The following is a 20,616-nucleotide window of genomic DNA, read 5'->3' on the forward strand; positions in this document are numbered from 1 at the left end:
ACAATATTTAAAATTATCCATCCATATACTCTATTGCTTGCCTGCTCATCCATGCTAGTGAACCATACCCTATTGTTGACGTAAATGAATATTAATATTTGATAAATAGAACAATGTATACAACTAAATACTAATATGGCAATATTACATTATATTTTGTCATTATTCTACTCTAATTGCAATTTTCAGATGTGGAGTAATCTAATATTCTACACTATATCATTTATCCAAGATAGCGAACCACTAGAACTTCATTGACTAAATATTAATATTTTCTAACTACAATAATTAAATTATTTTAACAAATAACGGCACCACTCATCATTATGTCATTATTCTCATATTATTTTAATTTCAGCTGTGCAGTAATACAGTTGCAGTTTGATGCAATGCGACAGAAAAAAAGAATTATTTAAAGAACATATACATATATATTTAAAAATACATTTGAAACATATCAATTATGTTTCACAACAGTGTCCACATCAGGAGCCATTATCACAGTACTTGTTATTAATAGTGACATATGTGTGCATTTATTGGACCTCAGGACACCAAAAAATAAGCTATAGAAAACACTGATAGGGCAATAACTCTCAAGGACAGGATGTACAGTTGCATCCGGGCTTGTGGACAATGAAAACATCTGCTAAATCAGGGGTGATATTTGAGAAAAGAGAGGGGGGGAAATGAAAAAAAAAACATTTACGTTAACATGCATGAATGGCACTAGTGTTGTGTTTCAGCAAGACATGGACCATATCAGCAAGTTGAATATAGCCAGCCCTGTTCAACAGTGGTCAAAAGTTCAGTTGCATCCGGGACCCTACTACAGTTTTATCTGTCATTGATTATTGAACAGGAACTTTATCATCCTCAAAACATTTAAATAGACATTCCAGACTCATGTCACAAACACGTGAGCTGCTGTGAAGTGCCAAAAAGCTCTCTGGAAGGCGTTAGTTTTGCGATAAACAGGAAAGCAAAACGACTTCCTGCAGATATTTTACTGCCCCTGGGATTCGTTGTGCTTCCCCTTGTTGTCAGTGTTACACTACAAAGAAAGGTCAGTCATTTTGCAAGAAATGTCTGACCCCAATAGGTGACATTTATCCCCCCTTGAAAGAAGAAGAAGAAAAAAAACTTTAGCTTTAAACACGGTATTAGGGCCCGACCGAGTATGTGGTGTGAAGACCCTCTTTGAAATTGTTTTGCTTTATATTCTTAACCAGCTGTCCCATACAGTTTAATTTTAAATTCAGCCCCCGTAGCCAGTTTCACTTGGAATTTGGTAGCCATATTTATCACGAGTAGACTGACAAAAAAGTCTCAAGAACTCATGCCCGAATAGAAAAAATAATTTCACGGTCTTTTTAGCCATTCCCAGTGGTCCTTAAACAAAAAACACTCCCAAAGATTTTATCCGACTTCTCCCAAATTTGAGCCATGGCTCCTAGACAGACGGGTGACCCTAAATTGTCATTTACGTTTTCGACAATGTGCGTGCCAAAAAAAAGCTAAACTCTGTAATAACTCAGGTCCACTTGATCCGAGCTTAACCAACTTGTTGTTACATGTCCCAACGTGGGCCCGTGCATCACCGCTTGCAGCTTTAATTTACATTGTGCATTTTTTTTCTTCAGAAACAAAATAGACATTTTGATTAGCGTTATGACATTAAAATCCAAGAGATTTTGGTAAAGTGACGAAAGTGATGAAATGTGATTTCAAATTAATATATAAAGCTTATTACCTTGCAGATACAAGAAGAAAATGTATTTTGCTTGTTTAAAAAAAGTTTGTTTTTTTTCAATCCAGTGTAAAGTGAACCCCATTATTTAAAAAAATAAATAAAAAATTTGCGCAAATCCGCAAGTACTTAACACCCACCCAAAAAGTTTATAATTGCCTGTAGAAGCAAAATGAAGGTCACTTTAACATAGTTTACAAAAGGGTACCAGATGGCACCAAAGCAATATTTTTATATTAAACATCGCTTCAGCCTGAGCACATAAATAGCCAATAGGTGCTTTTTTTTAATTTTATTCAGAAGATAACAAATGTGAGGCAAATTCATGAATGCCCAACTATGAACATATTGTAGTTCCGTGTCTAGAGCGGTGCCTTGAGATATGAGTGTTTGTAAGGTGCTTTTATAATTAGGAAAATAGTACTCTATAATATTGTACATTATAAAAAACATATAGTGATAAAATAATTAAGTAGCATCTCAAGAATTAACCGGTTTGTGCATCATGATTAAGTCATTGCAATTGTGTGGTTCCTTCTGGTGTGTGTGTGCCTTGGCCACCTGGGGGGAGTATAATAAAACAATAACAATATAATCAAGATACACTTGGAATCGGAGGAGAAGTCATATCTCCTCAGTAAGTTGCAGAAATATTTGTTGTTTTTCGCAGAGAATAAAGAATATATGCCTGTGAGTATTGTGAAATTGTTGTAAATTGGGTCACTCGTATCTCAAGGCATCACTGTATGATGATGGCACCCAAATAGATGCACCAAGCAGGGGCAATGAAAACAACTCAGTACACACAGGTCACGGTGAGCCTCCAAATATTAGTACTACGTCCGATGACTTTCAAAACAAAGAACACTTATGTAGAACCCACACACTCGACAAGAATTCAAACACAGATTGACTTCAGTAAATTGCACAAATACGCGCACAGTTTAGAGACAGCGACAGCTTCATACTCGTTTCATACCTCCCCCCGTCCCCTTTACAACTCCCCAGCGGGCAAGGCGATGTGTGTGGTGCGAAAACGCAACACGTCCTTCAGTTTGTACTCTCCAGTCCGGCTCAGTCTGTAGTAATGGACATAAAGCAAGATGATGACGAGGATCGCTAGTGCGACAAGCGCTGCTACCACGGCTAAAATAATATTGGTGTAGTTGACTGCAAAGACAGAAAATAAAGTTATCACAGATACAAGTGATGTCATTCCACCAACTGAAGCCAGCTAAGGGTGTACTCACACTAGGAACAACACATTATTACCCCAGTATTCCTGAATTTGTGGATATTTCGAGTCCTTTTTATTTCTATTGTGCAAGGTGATACTTATCTTTAATAACTGGTGAGTATATAATTAATGATTACACTATTAATCATACATGCAGGTACTGTATCTGCCCATGCCAACCGAGCATGCCTCTCTTGACTTTATGGATTATTTCTCGTTATTTATTTCTATTAACCGACTGAGTGTGCAGTGGAAATGTTTGTCTTTGTCTATTATTTCAAGTAGTTGTGCCAATAATTATGAATAACTTGTAAGGCGACATATCTAAGTTGCAGTTCCTTCTAAACTTGCCAGAGGGCAAGTGTACTGATCTTGAGTCCATTTCGTTCAGACTCGTTTCAAACGGGGTTCAATCACGGTTGGAACGGTTTGGTGTGAGTACGCCCTTAAAGTAAAATTCATCAACTCACCCTGTACATCCACGTTAAACACAACAGTGGTCCTTCCCATGCTGTTGCTAATAGAACAGGTGTACTGTCCTTTATGCTCCGTGGTGACAGAGTCCACTGAGAGGACACGGCCTTTGAAATCAGAAGGGGCGGCCGACGGGAGTATCCACGTGACCGAGGGTCTCGGGTTTCCCTCAGCGGAGCAGTTGAGGTGAAGGGGGTCCCCCGCTGTGAGGCGGACTGGTCCATGAGCGGGTCCGTTGAATTGAGGCTTATCTGCGTTGTCGATTAAGACAGAAGTACATCGATGAGCTTGTTGTTGCTAAAGATGCCAAAGTGGTAACGCAAAAATGCAAAAGTAAACCAGTGAGAATTTTCAGATATTGATTTGTTACAATTCATGCAATTTTTCCTCTCTCCAATTGTTAGAAAAATATGTTTCATTGTACATATAAAATGTATATCATTACAACCTCATCCATCCATCCATTTTCTGAGCCGCTTATCCTCACAAGGGTCGCGGGCATGCTGGAGCCAATCCCAGCTATCATCAGGCAAGAGGCGGGGTACATCCTGAACTGGTTGCCAGCCAATCGCAGGGCACATATAAACAAACAACCATTTGCACTCACATTCACGCCTACGGGCAATTTAGAGTCTCCAATTAACTTACCACGCATGTTTTTGGGATGTGGGAGGAAACCGGAGTGCCCGGAGAAAACCCACGCAGGCACGGGGAGAACATGCAAACTCCACACAGGCGGGGCCGGGGATGGAACCCGGGTCCTCAGAACTGTGAGGCAGACGCTCTAACCAGTCGTCCACCGTGCCACCATTACAACCTCATATACTCTTCTATTTTAGTGTGAGGATAAGAAAGAAAATGACCAATTTTTCACGCTGTTGTTAAACAAATTACAAAGGGTAAAGTATTGTAAAACAGTCAAATGTTCTGCCTGTAATTCATATCTTTATTGTTAAGCATTAAGGGACCTAAAATAAAATTATTTATCATTATTAATAATTATTATTACTAGAAGTCCAAGGTACTATTTTTTATATCACAGAGCCACTTAGTTTGCAGTACTGTATGTACAATATTTAACTCAGACATAGGCTGGCCGTATTTCCATTGAAGTGCAATTCTTGTCCTATTTTGATGAAAACATTTGCAATCGGGTAGCATATTCTCATTTTCATATTTGACACACAGGCTGTCAGACTCACAGTAAACAGTGCTGGTGACAATATTAGATATTGTGTCGTTGAGTGGTCCATCAGTTTCCAGATCCAGCCGGGCCACACACTTATATCGGGCTCCATCAATTTCTTTGGTGGCGTTGATGACGTTGGTGAACATCTTGTCGGACGGTTTCTTCTCCGTGTTGTTCTTTAGGTGGTGCCGGCCCAGTGCGTTTTCCCCTTGGTACAGGGTCACGATAAGGTTTTTGAGTGGAGCGACTTTCTCAACGCGGCAGTACAGCTGATACTCTTGACCCTCCAGCATCGGCCCGTCGTGATTGTGGAACCCCACCTCGACCTTTTTGGGAGGCTCTGCGAGGACACAAAGTCAAGAGTCGGTAAGATAAACACCATTTCGACCACTTTCCTTTATCAACATTGATGGCGCACGGTTATAAGACAGTGTAGGGCAAGCGACGTCCAAAAATGCAATATACTGGATGAATCTAGCAAACATTATTAATTTTTTCAAATAACTTTAGTAAACACTGAGCCACCGCCTAGTTTTTGTAATTGTAATTGTTTATATTACCATCTATGAATTGGCGCTCCATCAACTGAAAACAAAATATATGAAAATAAATTCACCAGGCGTTGCGCAAGCGACATTCATTGGCAATCTGGATGCAGAGGACTGAGCATTTCCTCTGGAGGGAGTCTTGGAGTCTCCGCAAGTCTCCGATAATGCGACAAAAAACGATGACACTAGATTTGTTGCTAGTTTTTAATAGTTTCTAGATGGTTTGGAAAAGTCTAAATATACCGATCCTCGTTGTCTTGGTATTATTTGCCGGCGTTACACGCTTAACACCAATCAGTGGCGTTGCAAATAGATTTGGTTTCTTCCAATGATCCATCAGCAGCCACTGAAAAGCCTGTCAATCACAAGGACTTGAACAGAAACCCAAGTCCCAGAGAATGCAGTAACGCGTGTCGACTGAGTGAATTGAATGGCGGATGATTTTTAAATCCCAGCGGGTGCTTCATAGGTCCAGTAAGAGTAAAGACGAGAAAGAAGTTTCTTACGGTAAACGGTGATGGGCAGGGTGGTACAACACTGTGAGCCGTTGCCTTTGTTGTAGTAGCACAAGATGGACGAAGGCCACTCGTTCATTTTGTCCACCGTCCACAAAATGGTGGTCCCGTTTCGTTGGTTCCTGCCGATTGAATTTTCCAAACCGGACAATTTGTCGCGGCAATCTTCCCGGCAAACGGAGCAGCTGGCAGACGCCGAGGTGCCTAACTCCACCACCAGTCTGGGCGGACTGAAAACGGGCTGGTCTGCACATTTTTCATCTGGAAAGCAAAAAAACAGCACGTACTTGCAAAGGGGCTTTACAGTAGAGAAATACACTTTGGTGACTGAATGCTAACACACAAGGGGAAACGCCATCGGCAATTAGCAACACATGTGGACAGACCATATAACAAAACTGACAGGCATATATTCTTTATCCTCTGTGGAGAACGACTAACATTACTGCCGTACTGAGAAGCAGAGAGAGGACATCATGTACATAATAATTTGCATGGATGTATCTTGTTCAAAGAAATGAGAAACAGCTATTTTGGTGTGCACGAGCGGCACGCTGATGGAAAGACTGAACAAGTATTTTCGACCATTTCATTTCGGATCTGAGAAAAACTGCAGCAGCAGTTCACTTTCTTTTTCTTTTTCCACCTTTGTGACAGTCATGCTGTCTCATCTTTGGCAAGCTTCCCTCGGCCCACTTCCCCATACACCACGCGTTTGTCACATGTCGTCAAAGTTCACGGTGAGTACAAGTTTCATTTCACATCCTTTTTGACTTGTACGACAACACCGCTTATCCTGGTTATGGTCGCTGGAGCCTATCCCAGCAGACTTCGGGCGAAAGGCAGACTACACCCTGAACTGGTCGCCAGTCATTCGCAGGGCACATATAGACACGGACAACCATTCGCACCCACATTCACACCGTCACTGAGTGGGAACTGAACCCACGCTGCCCGCACCAAAGTCAGGCGAGTGTACCACTACACCATCAGTGACGTTGTACGACAATTGAGAATTTTAAAAACATATTCAAGATTTTGCCAAGGATAAAGGTTTTATCATGGCAAACATTTTGACCCTTAAACCGACTTGTAATTAAGTACACTATTATCCTATTTTCACAGTACTTGTCAAGAAGCATTTTTGTCTTATTATATGAAAACATTCAACTTTGACCAACTTCATTGCTAACTATCAAATACGAGAATGTTTTCAAATTCATCTGGCTTTGAGGGAGGCTAAAGTGCTCTAACTTACCACAGCCAAACACATGGAAGTCGCTCAGAAAGCCAGACAGAGAAAGAACAGACAAAAATATGTAACAGGAGAACATTATTTCCAGTTTGTTCAGAGGCGCCTGGTAAAAAAATAAAAATACGCGGTTCAGCGTCTTGCCCGAGAAGAAATCTGTGTGGGAACAACCGTTGTAAAAGTGAAAGTAAGACACCTCTCTCTTCCGCATGCCTTTTTGAGTGAGAAAACAGCATCAGGGTGGTGAAAGAATGCCTCAGTGGGTCACTATGGTCACATGACTCAAGAGAGCGAATGAGAATGCACGGCAGTCCCGGAAAGTGGGGTCTTTTGGGGAAATTCTGCTTCTCAACACAGGATGACTAACAGTCACTAAGAAGAGGACTTTAACCCCCACCACACACATACACACACACACACACACACACACACACACTCACACACTCACACACAGATATGCAAACTCAGGTGTCAGGCCGTATCTCCTATGCAGGATAAATCCTATTTTTACTTTGGAGTTCAGACTGGGTGGGAGGACGCCAGCTTCCTTTATCGCATTCCTACTGAGAAGTCCCCCTCCCACGTTTACTGGAAAAAATACACGCTGACCCCTCCACACACTCCCTGAGCATTGACGATCCACAGACACGGTGACCAATTGGACAAACAGGGTGAACACAGTCGAGTGGTATGGCAAGTCACTGAAATGAAATGTTTCTTTGTTTTGTTTTGTTTTTTTGTTTTTTTTTACTTTATTTTGTTCCGTCAGTGAAAGCAGCGAGTAGAATACAAATGATTTGACACAAATTCACTTTTTGAATCAACACCTTTAATGACAGGTCATGGGCAGTAAGAATGGATTTCTTTTTCTTCTTTATGTCTGTCCATACCTTAAACTCAAAGAATCTGTCACTTATTGTTACCTATACCCTCATTTTCACTTATATTTAACTTTTAATCTCAATACATTTGCATTTAATCTTAAAGAACTGTTTGTTTTAAAAAAAATAATAATCGGTACACTTTTATTTGCCGTAAATTTTAACTGAAGTACATTTTTCATTTGCCTATGTGTTAATGTTCCATAAACAATGATATTAAATAAACTTTTTATTCATAAAACCTCTGTCTCGTTTTTGATGAACACTTGCTACAACCTACTGTGCTACTGAATGTTTGCCATATTTTACCAGACCGACTTTTTCTAGTTTTTGGGATGTAACATTGGGTTTATGGTGCCTCAGTAAACGTGAAATATGAATTACAACCGTCCATGCATTCCTGAGTTCCAGACGTTTTTCTGCCGAGAGGCCTGAAATCAGGTCATTTTAATTTATAACATTTACCTACATCACTAGCGAAGATCTCCGCCTACCTCTCCGCTCCTGAGCCAGCGGTGTCAACATAACGTACTTGCGCTTTTACAAGTGGGTCTTCTACACAGAGGCAACCAATCAGAGGGAAGGGGAAGGTCTTAGCCAAATACAGGATAGGCAAAGTGGATACAAAACTGGGTCAAACAGAAGTAGCTGTCAGAGGAGCCTTTTCTGGACCAACCAAGGTGTTTTTTTTTTATTTTATGCAATTGACACTTTTATACTTTAAGTCTATGTTAGAGAGTCACTCTATGGAGGTCTGAATAGCCAAAATACGGGACCTTTAAAGAGGACATACTCCTATCATGTCTCCTGTCAGACCGGAGTGGTTCTTCTATTGGCCCCACAGTTTCCAGGCAACATGTCAGTGTCGTCTTCAAGCGCACCCGTCAGACCGTCCAACATCACGTCCGCGTCCTTCAGCGCGTAAAGCATGAACTCCGAGGCGACCGGGAGGGGCAACCCGGGCAGGGCAGCCACCTTGGCCCCGGACGAGAGCGACGCCTCCCGCACTAGGGACGCTCGCAGGGAGTCAGGGGCAGAGTCGGGGCCGCCGCTGTGGTTGCTCCTGCTGCTGTTCCTGCGGGGGCAGTTGTTATAGTAGCGGTTGCGGTAGTTGGATGAGCCGCGGGAGACGGGCGCTTTGACCAGCGAGGGCCGGCCGTCGGTACGGAGCTGCCGGTGCTTCTCGATGAACACGTGCACCGCCAGCACCCCCACTATCTCGGCCAGGACGAAAGATAGCGCCCCGAAGTAGAAGGACCAGCCGTACGAGTAGCTCTTTTTGTTGTCGCTCTGGCTGGGGTCTCCTGAGTTGGCCGATATGTACACGATGATTCCGATGATGTTGCTCAGACCTGAAGAGTGTGTGGAGAATCAAGGACAAAAAAAAAAAAAAAAAAAAAAAAAAAAAAGCCAGGGCAGAAAATCATTAATGTTAAAACTGTCCAATATTCACAATGGACTCTGGAAGCCTTGTGGCACAATACTGCCTCTCACAGGTGACTGTTGGTACTTGGCCATTTGCAATGCGTGTTGTGTGGTGCTGAGCATCTTGAGTACACCACACACACCGATTATTCCTCCTCATGTGTGGGGTTGCGTCACTGATGGTGTCGTGGTACATTGGAATGACTCCACCGATAACCGTGAGTCTCCTTCCACAAACAACAACCTGATTTGTGAGAGGCAACATGGTGTCACATTGCATCTAGACTGTTGTTGTAAATGAAATGTAATGTATGCTACGTCAACAGTCAAAACAATCCCATTCTCATGACAAAACTTTAATAGGAAACTTATTTCAGATGATGTCACATAGAATCAAGCTAGGTCCCAGATTATTCTCTCTAAGCCTTGGGCGACAACCGCTTCAGGACATAAAGCACTAGGGAAACAAAAAAAAAACAAGACAAAATTGATGACGGATCAATGGTAAACATTCTTCACATTCAGTTATGAAATTGTATTCGTTTTCATCATTGTCGTTCATGTTGCAATCTTTGAAAGTTAGCTACAGAAAAATAAACCCACGCTAAAATCTTGAATCTTAGATTAGCACCCTCGGCAACAGGATCAATTATTTGTAATGAAAAAAAAAGACAGATGTATACTTCACTGTATTTTGTCTTGATCTTGGAATATTGTGTTCATTGGTGTCCGATGCTAACAATATACAATGAAAGTGAAGCACCTTTCTGAAAATTGAGCTGAGAGACAGCTACAGCATTTGTAGAAAAAATAGATGAAGCTACACTGTTTGATTATCTGGAACTCTTGTCATTTTTATTGTGGCGATTAACTTTAGAAATACGGTACACAAACCCGCAACAAAACCTGGTTGCTCCTTTGTTTGTGCTTAGCATCAACGCAAGTTTCAGGTTTCTTCCTAATTGGATGTTGTCACAATCACGGAGTCCGTGACTCGGCCCAACTCAGTGTTGACCACACACATAAGGATTTTCTATCGTAAATGTCGAACAGGTCTAGCTTTTACAGCGGTATGTGTCTCGCACACCTGCAGAGACGAAGAGAATCCCAGCCGTCAGGATGACGTTGTGGCGCGACTTGTAGAACTCGCTGGCCGCCACGCAAACGCCTCCGAGGAACAGCAAGCCCACGCTGAGGATCGGGAAGAGGCTGGATGCTCGCACCGCCCCTGAAATGAAGAACTGTATTACTGTACTACTGCTAAGTGCCAAGGCCGAACAATCCTCAACAGCCGCGTCTTTTGCATGGAGATCCCGCAAAACAGAAGATCTGGCAGCTAAACTGTGAAGTGTGAACTGTTTTTGTAGGTTTTATAGTGATGGATGAAGTTACTTTTTAGATCTTGGAATTGCAAAGTGCTGATGTAGCAGCCTACTAGAAAGTAACAGGGAGGCTTTTCGTGGCAGAGTTTTTCCATTTCAGAGACGACACAGATTATCACGTTTTTCTGTTTTGATACTGAATCGTCAGAGGTTTACCTTAGACTCTATTCACAAAAATTGAGGGATATTGGGCTTTCGGGATGGATCAAAATGCACAATAATCTTTCCAGGAGAACTTAATTGACCTCAAAATGATTGAATGTGCGTTCAACAGTTCAGTGTTTCAGGGATTTTTACACGACTTGCTGTTTTCCCACAAGGGAGCACAGTAGCTTTGCGTTACTCACGTAGCAAATATTCTGCGGCGTCCTGCTCGTAATCCGCATCTTCTGCAAAGTGGTCGATGTCTTTGCAAACGCCTCGGAATGTTCCTGCAAAAAAGCAAAGGCGAGTGTAAACACTTTTGATCATTTTATAGTACTCCACTCTGTGTTATTTTATAGCTTGACACACTTTACAAGTGATTCACAGAAGCCTTTTTCTCTGTTTGACCCAGTACACTTTGTATGCTTTCGCCCTCTAAAAGTGACTTGCATAATGCTTAATGGCATGTACATCATTTCTGATGGACTTCAGTATTGATCTCCCGGCTTTGGCTTCAGTTCTGCTCCAAACTTGGTGGCTCCAAAACCATTTTTTTTTTTGCTTCAGATAACTTTTTATGAAGACTCATGAGAGATTATTTTTTTTTAAATATATATATATATATATATATATATATATATATATAGTGTGAACCAATGTCCTGCATATGTCAATTTTTTCATTGTTTTGTTTTGTCATCCTGGCACACAAAATTCTAAGTTTGCTTGCTGCTCACAATGCCTTTTGACCCCCACAAATGCGTCGCACGAGGATATATTGACGAATATGTCCCTATGTGCAGCGCAGATTGACCGGTATTGATGACGTGGGTCCATCACCGTGGTTACAAAAACAAATCTCATTAGATGGCTTCAACTTGTGAAAAAGGTCATGTAAAAAAAAAAAAAAAAAAAAAAGCAGCAGTGAGGCACAAATAAAACATAGCCTTATACACTTTTCTGTAACTTTAAGGCTGTTAAAATGATATTGTTAAATTGGGACTCCATTTTACATGTATTCTTCTCTCTGAAGGCTTAAAAACTGCCAAAATAATAAACACATTGTTAACATTTATTTTTTTTAAAACAAAACTGTTACAGCAGTTTACCTAATATTATGACTGGTGAATGGATGACTCAGTGCTTTAGGGTCAAAAAGACCACTTTTGAGGCTTTTCAAAACTATAGTTGCATTACAAAAAGGGCATCCTTAAAAAGGTTCATAAATAGGTTATTACCATGTTATAAAGCCTTAATAAACAGTCAAAAGCTTCATTAAAAATGCCAACTTGTGGCTGTATTGCCTTGGCCATTTCTTTCGTGTTGAATCCGTTCTAGAAAATCTGACTAAAATGGAATGGTATGAAATCCGAAGCAATATTTCCCATTGGAAACAAAGTAAAATCAAAGACCTGTTTTACCTTCAGTGCAGCAGGTCCTCCACAGGCCGGAGTGGGTGAGCACCTCCTCGTTCTTGCGGATCGTCTCGTTGTCGCCCAGGTTCTTGGAGCGGCACATCCCGCGCGAGTACAGCCAGTAGTCGGTTCCCACGGCAATGGTCATGAGGCTGAAGGCACAGAAGGCCCCCGCCGTGGTCATCAGCATCATTACGCCCCGGTTACACAGCCTCATGCCTCCAACAAAAAGGCCCTTTTATCTCTGCCTGGATTCAATTGGTTGGATGACAATGAACTTTTCTGTGCGTCCTCTGCAAGTAAACATTGTGCCTCTTTTCATTCCACCTTTCAGGAGATCTTTGAGTGGCGTGGACTGAGAAAAGATCTTCTCCAATAGCAGATGAGAAAAAAAGTAAGTACGGCAACCTCACTATATGCACATGGTATACTGTGATGGAGATGCTGCTTGACACTCAATCCAGCAAGCCCCCCCCCCCCCACCCCACCCCCGTCCCCCTCCCCATTTGTGTGTATGCGTTTGTCCAATCAGATTTCTACCTCTATATGTTGCCATGTCAATCTAATCTGCCCGGGGCCTTCACAATCAGTAGTGGTGGTCGATGTAACTTGAACTATATTACCATTGGGACTGTTTCTTGAACCAGTCATAGTTCAAATTCATCCTCACAGGGCCAGAGCGCTGGCCCTCGATGACATTAGCGTTTAGTTGGTGGGAGCATAACCAAATTCGACTAGCATCTCACGTCTGTAGAGATCTGCACACATTAATTCAGTTAATTATCAGCATCCCTGGTGAGTATGATGCATTTTATTTAAATGTTTTTGTCATTTTATATTGTGTTTTTGTATAGTATTGAGTTGTTGTTTTTAAATGATGACTTGATTGTGGTTTGTATTACAAACCCCAATTCCATTGACCTTGGGACGTTTAAAATGTAAATATATGTATGTATAGATTTTTTTTTTTTTTTTTTAATCCAAATATAAGGCATGTTTACCACTGGTACGTCACCTTTCCTTTTAACAACACTCAATAAGCGTTTGGCAACTGAGGACAAACTAGTTCCCATTCTTGCTTGATGTACAACTTCATTTGCTCAACAGTCTGGGGTCTTTGTGGTATAGAAAAAGTCCAGATGGATGGTTAAAAGACACAAGAATCAGAGCCATTGACCTATTCATACTTTAATGTTGATGCCTCACGCGCAGGTAATGACGGCGCATGCAACATGACAGTACTAATTGTTACACAGGTCCATTTATATAAAAGTCACCCAACTCTTCCTCCTCCTATCACCACAACCTTTTCTTTTGCTTCCCATTTGCATAGTAGATGTGAATGTTCCCCTGTTTTCCTCACTCTTTTCTTCCTCTGCTCAAAATGGTCACTGATGAACGTTAGGCTAAGAAACGACTGGAAATGGTTTACAAATCAATTTTCAGTGAGCAGTGATGAGCCCTGGCCCCTCGCACCACCTCTGAATCCTTGACATCACCACCAAATTGTAATGCTTATACTCCAGCTACATTAGATAGTGGAGGCCAAAAAAAGCAAAAAAAAAACCTTTGTATGATTCCTCTACAAAAATAAAGCCACCCAATTTTGTGTCAATTTGTGAAACTGTTGTTGGAGGACATTTTTGTTTAAATACCTTCCAGGGGGCACTATTGATTTAATTTTGGGAAAGGGAGAGTTGTGTTTGGAACCCATAAAATACATAAACTTTCACCAGGATTGATACACTTGCAAAACGTACTAGTTTTCAGGCAATTTGAGGCCCCCTAAAAGTTAATTAAATCACTCAAAAATCATAAACACAACGATTCCAAGTAAATCATATGGAAGTATATCTGTGCCAAGTTTGTATTTCTTGTAATTTAAGATGTTGATTATTTTTTCTACATTTTTTTTGGATGGTAAAAAATTCTGTTAGAAATTTCAAGGTCAGGAAAGCACCACTAGGAGCTCAAATAAAAATCAAAAAAAGAGGGTGTAAAAAAGCAGGTAGCACTAGGTGGCGTTATGTAACCAGTCAAAACCATTGAGGAGATGTTTGCGAGAACCACCTCTAATTGGACTCCATTCCTATTTACAAAGACACTTGAAACACATACAGAATAATAACAAGTACAACTACTTTTATATGTTCATTGCACACAATCTCAAGAGCTTTGTGACTGACGCAAGTCTGCTTTGTCCTAAAGGTTAAACAAAACCAAACAAACAAAAAGAACAATGCATGCATAGGAGGAGCTGCACCACAAAGACAGTATAGCACTATAGGTGAGAGATGGTGTTAGATAATTTTTTATTTTTTTTTTTAGGAAGAGTCGGTTTTGCATTAATAAAATAAGCCCTTTTCGCATGAACTCACAGCACCACCTTCGCTCTCACCCAAAGGTCATGTTTCCTTCACCCGTAAAAATAATGACATCCCTTTAACAACACTTCATCATCGAGAAATGCCTTTTTTGTTATGAAAATACGCTGAAACCTTGGAAGTTGTAAAACGCACAATTTTGGGCGAAAGCACGTTTCGCAAAATCGATCGTCACGAAAGGAAACTCTGTGCGTTTTTATTTTTCTTTGGCTTTTTGCAGGGACACTGACTCCAAAAGAAGAAACGTCTTCAGCAAGGGTTATTAAGAGAAGAAGGTGAAAAGTACAGCATAAATTACATAAAGCAGTGTCAAAATACTTAACTTACCCTAATTTCTCGTGTACACACCCAAGAATCAAGGCCTCTTTCTTGGACCCGTTACCGATATAAAAGTCAATAAAATCTGAAATATTTGGTATTTCGTTCTGATATTTTCAGAGGTTGAAGTGGGCATAGGTCGCGATGTCCCCATACGTTTTGGTGACGAACGGTGACAGTTTCGGGACATTAAGCTACGTTCAGCTGTTTCTGTAGTGAGCGCAAATGAAGAAGAAATCTTTGTCCATAAATTTTTTTTAAATGAGGGCTTTCATTCTGATATTTTCAGATGTGGAAAGGGGCATAATTAAAGATGTCCAAATACATTTTGGTCACAGTTCTGTAATATCAAGCAACGGTAAGCTTTTTTACATTATGCATGGCCTGTCAACAACAGAATTACTTAAGCACATGCACACAGAGCAGAATATTTCTTTGAAAAGCCTAATAAATTATGGATGAAACTTGATGTTTTGAGCATATGGATAGCAACAAATCGATGTTGTGCATTATACATGGGTGGAAGGGTTTTCCTGATTTTTGGGGTCAATTTTGGGGGTGTGCATTAATATTTAAGAGTGTATTACACACGAGAAATTACGGTAATCTTTGTATGAATGTAACAAATTGTTAGATTGTTACTTAAGCATTGCATGTATAGTAAATAAGGCTTTTTGTAGTGGCAACAGTTGCAGATTATTCCCATTTCCCTGATTTCCTAATGGGAAAATTACTGTAGTTTAGAAATCTGGCCAACCATGAGTGGGAAGCCAATATAGGGAAGCCGATTTAAATGAAAGTAAAATTCAATGTGCCTTGGAGTGAGAGCGCAGGCTGTCTGACGTCACAGCGAGGTGGGGGGGAAAAAGAAAAGAAAAGGGGGCTCATTCGGAAGACAAGATGTGCTAGTTCAGGACTAATTTTGACACGAAATCCGGACCACCCCGTCCCCTACTACACCCCGCACAGACACGCATGCTTGCATATGCGTGTGTGTGTGTGTGAGGACATACATACATCTCATATTGATTATGGAATGTTTATGACCAGACTTTAACGAGAAGGAAATAAACAACAGACATGTCTGTGGATCGGTAGATACGCAGCGACTTTGTTCATTGTTGCCCTCCGCGTTGACAAGTTGATACTGAGTTCCTGGAAACTCGACTTTTTAAAAATTTTATTTAATTACCTCCGCCATGGACAAAAGTGACAAGTTTTATTTTAATTGCAGTTTGTTGATTTTTCAGGATTACGCAAAAAAAAAAAAAAAAAAATGATGTCACTGATTTGGTGGGCTACTTAACTGCAGGTGGGAGAGAGCCATCCATTTTCTAGAATGCTTGTTGCGGGTGAGCTGGAGCCATCTGACCCCTGGGAAAAACCCACGCAAGCACGGGGAGAACATGCAAACGCCGCACAGGTAAGCAAAGATTCAAACCCTGAATCTCATTTCGAAGCAGACTTGCTGTCGGCTATTTCAGGGTGTTGCCAGTCGCAAAGTTATCAGGGGTGGACTTGACATTTGGCAAACAGGCAATTGCCCGGGGCCCCGAGATTTCCAGGGGCCCCCCCAAACGTCTCATCAAAACTGATTTCTTCGATTGAATTTACTGTTTTTCCATACAATAGACTGCTCCATTTTACCGCGCATAGGCGAACTTAATTCATGAAGCAAAATACACTTGTTGGTGCAGTTTACAAGTATGAAGTGGCATTAAGTGGAGTGGAAAAGAGGAGATGATGAGAGGAAAGCAAACAGTTTGGATCAAAACTACATAACTTTTTCAACCTTTTTCACCGTGACGAATGCGGGTAACCGACAGCGACAACAGCAAGAGCCAGACACGATCATATGTAGCACTGCTGTCAGTGTCAGCCCAGAAGAACAGTGATACGAGTAATGCTTTTAATCCCAAAGATCTTAGTATTAAAGATATGGCAAATGATATTAAAGGTTGATTAATGTTCCTCTCAGTTACAGTAACAGAATTGAGATGATTCACTCAGAGAAAAATCCTACAGAACGATGTTAAGGACATTTCGTCGTACAGGAAATAGAATTGTCTCAAATTCACACTTTTTAGTTGATGATAGAAATTAATATTCAAAAACTTCACTTGACCTGGGAAAGGGAACATAGAAACTGATTATGTAACAAGTAATCTTATCTGTCATGTATTTGTATTGAGGTGAAAATAAACCTTGCGGTACACTTACTTGCGTACTGCAGTACACGAATGTACACGACAGCTAATTTTGAGTCTTCAATATACCTAACTTGCGTGTTTGAGGAATGTGGGAGGAACCCGCAGCCGGGATTTGAACCCCGAACCTCAGAACAGCGATGCAGACATACTAATCACTAGCTCACCATCCTAAGGGGAAAAAGTGGATTGGATGAAACGGGACGCGGTGTCCATTAGAGGAACAAGCATTATTTGAGGAAATTGTTTTGATTTGGTCAGAAACAGGAAGTCGCCAGACAACTTAAAAAAAAAAATAAATAAATAAACTCATCTTCCCACACTTTTGTTAACAGTTGGGCCTTGGCGGAGGTCCGCGGTTTATTTAATGAGTCGTGTTTTTCTTTTTGCGACCGTGCAAGAGCAGCAGATTAGTCCGGCTGTAAGAAACTCTCACTTGTGCAGTCTGACTTCATGCATTTGCGGGCGTGTAGTCCGGTTTACGAGACGATGTGACGTGACAAGATGAGTCTTGATGAAAAGACACTGCAGGTCTCTTCAGGTTTTGGTGTGTTGTTGTTTTTTAATACCCCCTTCACACTTGTATAATAAACTCGGGGTTGGTGTAGGAGAAGCCTTGGAATTCATTCTGGTCCAGATTCATGATGAAGAGTTTGTCTGTCGGCGTCAGCTGTACGGCCATCTTGGTGAACTCCTTGTCAAAGTTGCCCACGTCGCGGCGGGATTTCTGGCACACAGAGAAACAATGTTTTTTAAAAAGTTAAAAATAAATAAATCAAATCAATAAAATAAACATTTTCATGCAGCGTTTAAAAAGGCCGTAACGAGACAGGACAGGAAGCAGAAAGTACCACCAATGAAGCACGGCGATGAAGGGTAAGAAAAAGAAGTCCACTTTATCAGCACAAAGATGTCACCATTTAATCTTTAATTTAAAATTCTACAGATTAAGTTCAATGAATTGTCCATTGACTGAATGCTAATTTGCATAGGAGCAAATACAGGGACCCGAGTTTCTACAAACAATAAAAACATTATTAGCTGAAAGATGCCCAATTGTTTCGATCCCTTGTTAAATAAATAAAAAATAAATTAAATACAGTGGACCTTCTAAAATGGACCGTCCCTGAGGTCGAACAATTTTTTTGTAAAGTTCAACTAAAACGCACAAAAATCCCGAGGTCGTTATGCATAGTCGAATCTATCGAGACGTCGGCTCGGAGAGCATCTAAAACAGGGAAGGACCACATGAGCAGTGCGAGGGCTCAGCAGTGATGCGACATGGGGATTTCCTAGGAATGTTGGAGAAGTGATCATTTTAAAATGTAAACGCAGAGATTTTAGTACAATACGGCAACAAAATAGGGCTGGGCAATTTGGCAAAAAAATAAATAAATAAATATCACCATTCATTTTTTTTTTTCATACCATGTGATCTCAATTACTATCACAATTTGTTTTATATCTCTATCATAGAGCAGTCACTTGGCTAGTTATTTTTTACCCGATATCTGAAATCATACATGAATGGCCTTTGTTCAGTAAATGTAGCAATTGCTCGCAAGGTAGCGGTCCAGCTAGTTTCCATTTGGCTGAGCTCTGGTATGGCTGACAGGATCACAACAAACAATTCAAAGCGCCAGACAGGCTATCAAATAGTCATAAATGATGTTGACATTGGTATTCCGCTGTTATAACACTTTAAGCAACAAATATAACACAAACGGTGGAGCAACACGTAGACAGATTATATAACAATACTTACAGGCATATACTATGACTAATTACAGTGCATCTTTCTGAGGAGTTTTGTTTTGATCAGCTGTATGTATATCTGTACAGTTGTGCTTGATGACTGTATTGTCTATTGTATATATGGGTCTAAAAAACATCCTCTCACTATTCTGGCATTTAGCAAATAGAAATAATTTTGGTAATCCTAATTGACCTATAACAGGAAAAGTTTAATCTGATTTTATGTCAGACAGTCAAGAAAAAAGCATGTGTTTTTAGCATCCTGCTAAAAAAAAATATTGGCACCCTGCCCCGAGGTGGCCATGGCACACACATCAGAGGGAACAGCACAATGTCCATTGAATTGAAGCAAACAAAATGTGACAAAAAAAGTGTTTAATTCTTTACACTCTATTTAATTGTCTGTGTGTTTTTATATATATATATATATATATATTCTTATTAAAACAGTTTTTGAGGAGGCTGGAACAGATTAAAGACATTTCCCAATTAATTCAAGAGTAACTGTGATTAACTTTCTTTTTTTTTTTTAAGTTACCCTTTCAGTTAATAAAGGCTTTGTAATGGCAAAAATTTTGAACAAATTAATTCTAGTTCCATTATTTTCTATGGGAGAACATTTTTGTTTGTTTGACCAGTATCCTAGAAGATTGTGTCTGACTTAAGAGGTTCCACTCTATTGCTGTTAGTGAGATCAAGTCTAAAGTGTTTATTGTATTGTGAATACTTCAGGAGTGGTTGCGGGGTTTTGGGGGCCAATTTGACAAAAACAGAAGCACGCAGTGCAAACGAACCCGGAAACACCACAAAAGATGGAAAACAGCCACTGACTGAACGGTACAATGCGGCAGAGAGAAACATTCCGGTACAGGCGAGGATCCATAAAACAGATTCAACAACAGGACGTGAAGCTGTGAGCAGAGCACACGAAAGAAGAAGTGATGACGTTGCCTACCTCTTTTTGTCTCATCTCTTGGCGGCCGGTCAAACGAAGGACGAAAAACTGGTCCTCATACTCACCACTTGGGTGTACAATATGTGCGACACTGTGTGTTCTTACTAATGTCCTAGAACAATGATTCTCAAAGTATGGTACAGTACTAGTACCACGTGGTACATTGGCTCCTTCTAGTGGTTTGCGAAAGAATCAATTAAATGTTCCAACTGTACATAATGTTACAGTGGTTTACAATAGTATACCATTTCGGAATAAAACCTCTCCCTCGTTTTTGACGAACTCTTATTTACACTAGCTATTGTATTTTCATTTTGGTCTTTATGCTATGTGCTTGCTTAAAATTATTATTTTTTTCTCTCTGTGTAGACTCTCTGTCATCCATATCATGGTAATCTGCAAAGGTCAAATCAACGCAACTTCTTGTTCGTTGAATTAGTTTTTTTGTTGATTTCCGAAAATGTTCAAATATGACTTGGGCAACGATGCTTTTAGGCTAACGACGTTTATGTTTGACCAGTGTTAACAAATATTTACTGTAATATTGACTTTACGAGTGTGTTCGCATAGGTTAGTAGTAGATTAATGTGTTCCCACTCAGGTTACATAATGATAAAGGAATAAAAAAATACATTTTGTAAAAATGCATAAAAAATAAATGATAAATGACAGTACAATGGGACCGGGCCAGAACGTGAATAGCGAAAATCCGCAGATAGTTGACGCCCATTGAAATTGCATTGGAGGAAAAAACAAAATTAAATTGTTTTTAAACCCCAAAGATTC

At 40.4% G+C, this 20,616-nt stretch overlaps 2 protein-coding genes across 2 annotated transcripts; both read right to left on the reverse strand.

Annotated features, from left to right (window-relative positions):
- Nucleotides 1-334: 334 nt before the first annotated feature.
- LOC133404593 (vascular cell adhesion protein 1-like) lies at nt 335-7,230 on the reverse strand. The gene is made up of 5 exons (XM_061680635.1): nt 6,972-7,230; nt 5,705-5,974; nt 4,664-4,990; nt 3,458-3,712; nt 335-2,920 (listed from the first exon to the last, which is right to left on the reverse strand). Exons 1-5 carry the CDS (start codon nt 7,174-7,176, stop codon nt 2,745-2,747), a joined length of 1,233 nt encoding a protein of 410 aa, XP_061536619.1. The 5' UTR covers nt 7,177-7,230; the 3' UTR covers nt 335-2,744.
- Nucleotides 7,231-7,849: 619 nt separating this feature from the next.
- On the reverse strand, nt 7,850-12,618 carry LOC133404094 (voltage-dependent calcium channel gamma-3 subunit-like). Its single transcript, XM_061679706.1, has 4 exons — nt 12,218-12,618; nt 11,001-11,084; nt 10,359-10,499; nt 7,850-9,198 (listed from the first exon to the last, which is right to left on the reverse strand). Exons 1-4 carry the CDS (start codon nt 12,426-12,428, stop codon nt 8,657-8,659), a joined length of 978 nt encoding a protein of 325 aa, XP_061535690.1. The 5' UTR covers nt 12,429-12,618; the 3' UTR covers nt 7,850-8,656.
- Nucleotides 12,619-20,616: the final 7,998 nt, after the last annotated feature.

This window comes from Phycodurus eques, chromosome 6, assembly GCF_024500275.1.
Source record: "Phycodurus eques isolate BA_2022a chromosome 6, UOR_Pequ_1.1, whole genome shotgun sequence".
NCBI classification, from domain to species: domain Eukaryota; kingdom Metazoa; phylum Chordata; class Actinopteri; order Syngnathiformes; family Syngnathidae; genus Phycodurus; species Phycodurus eques.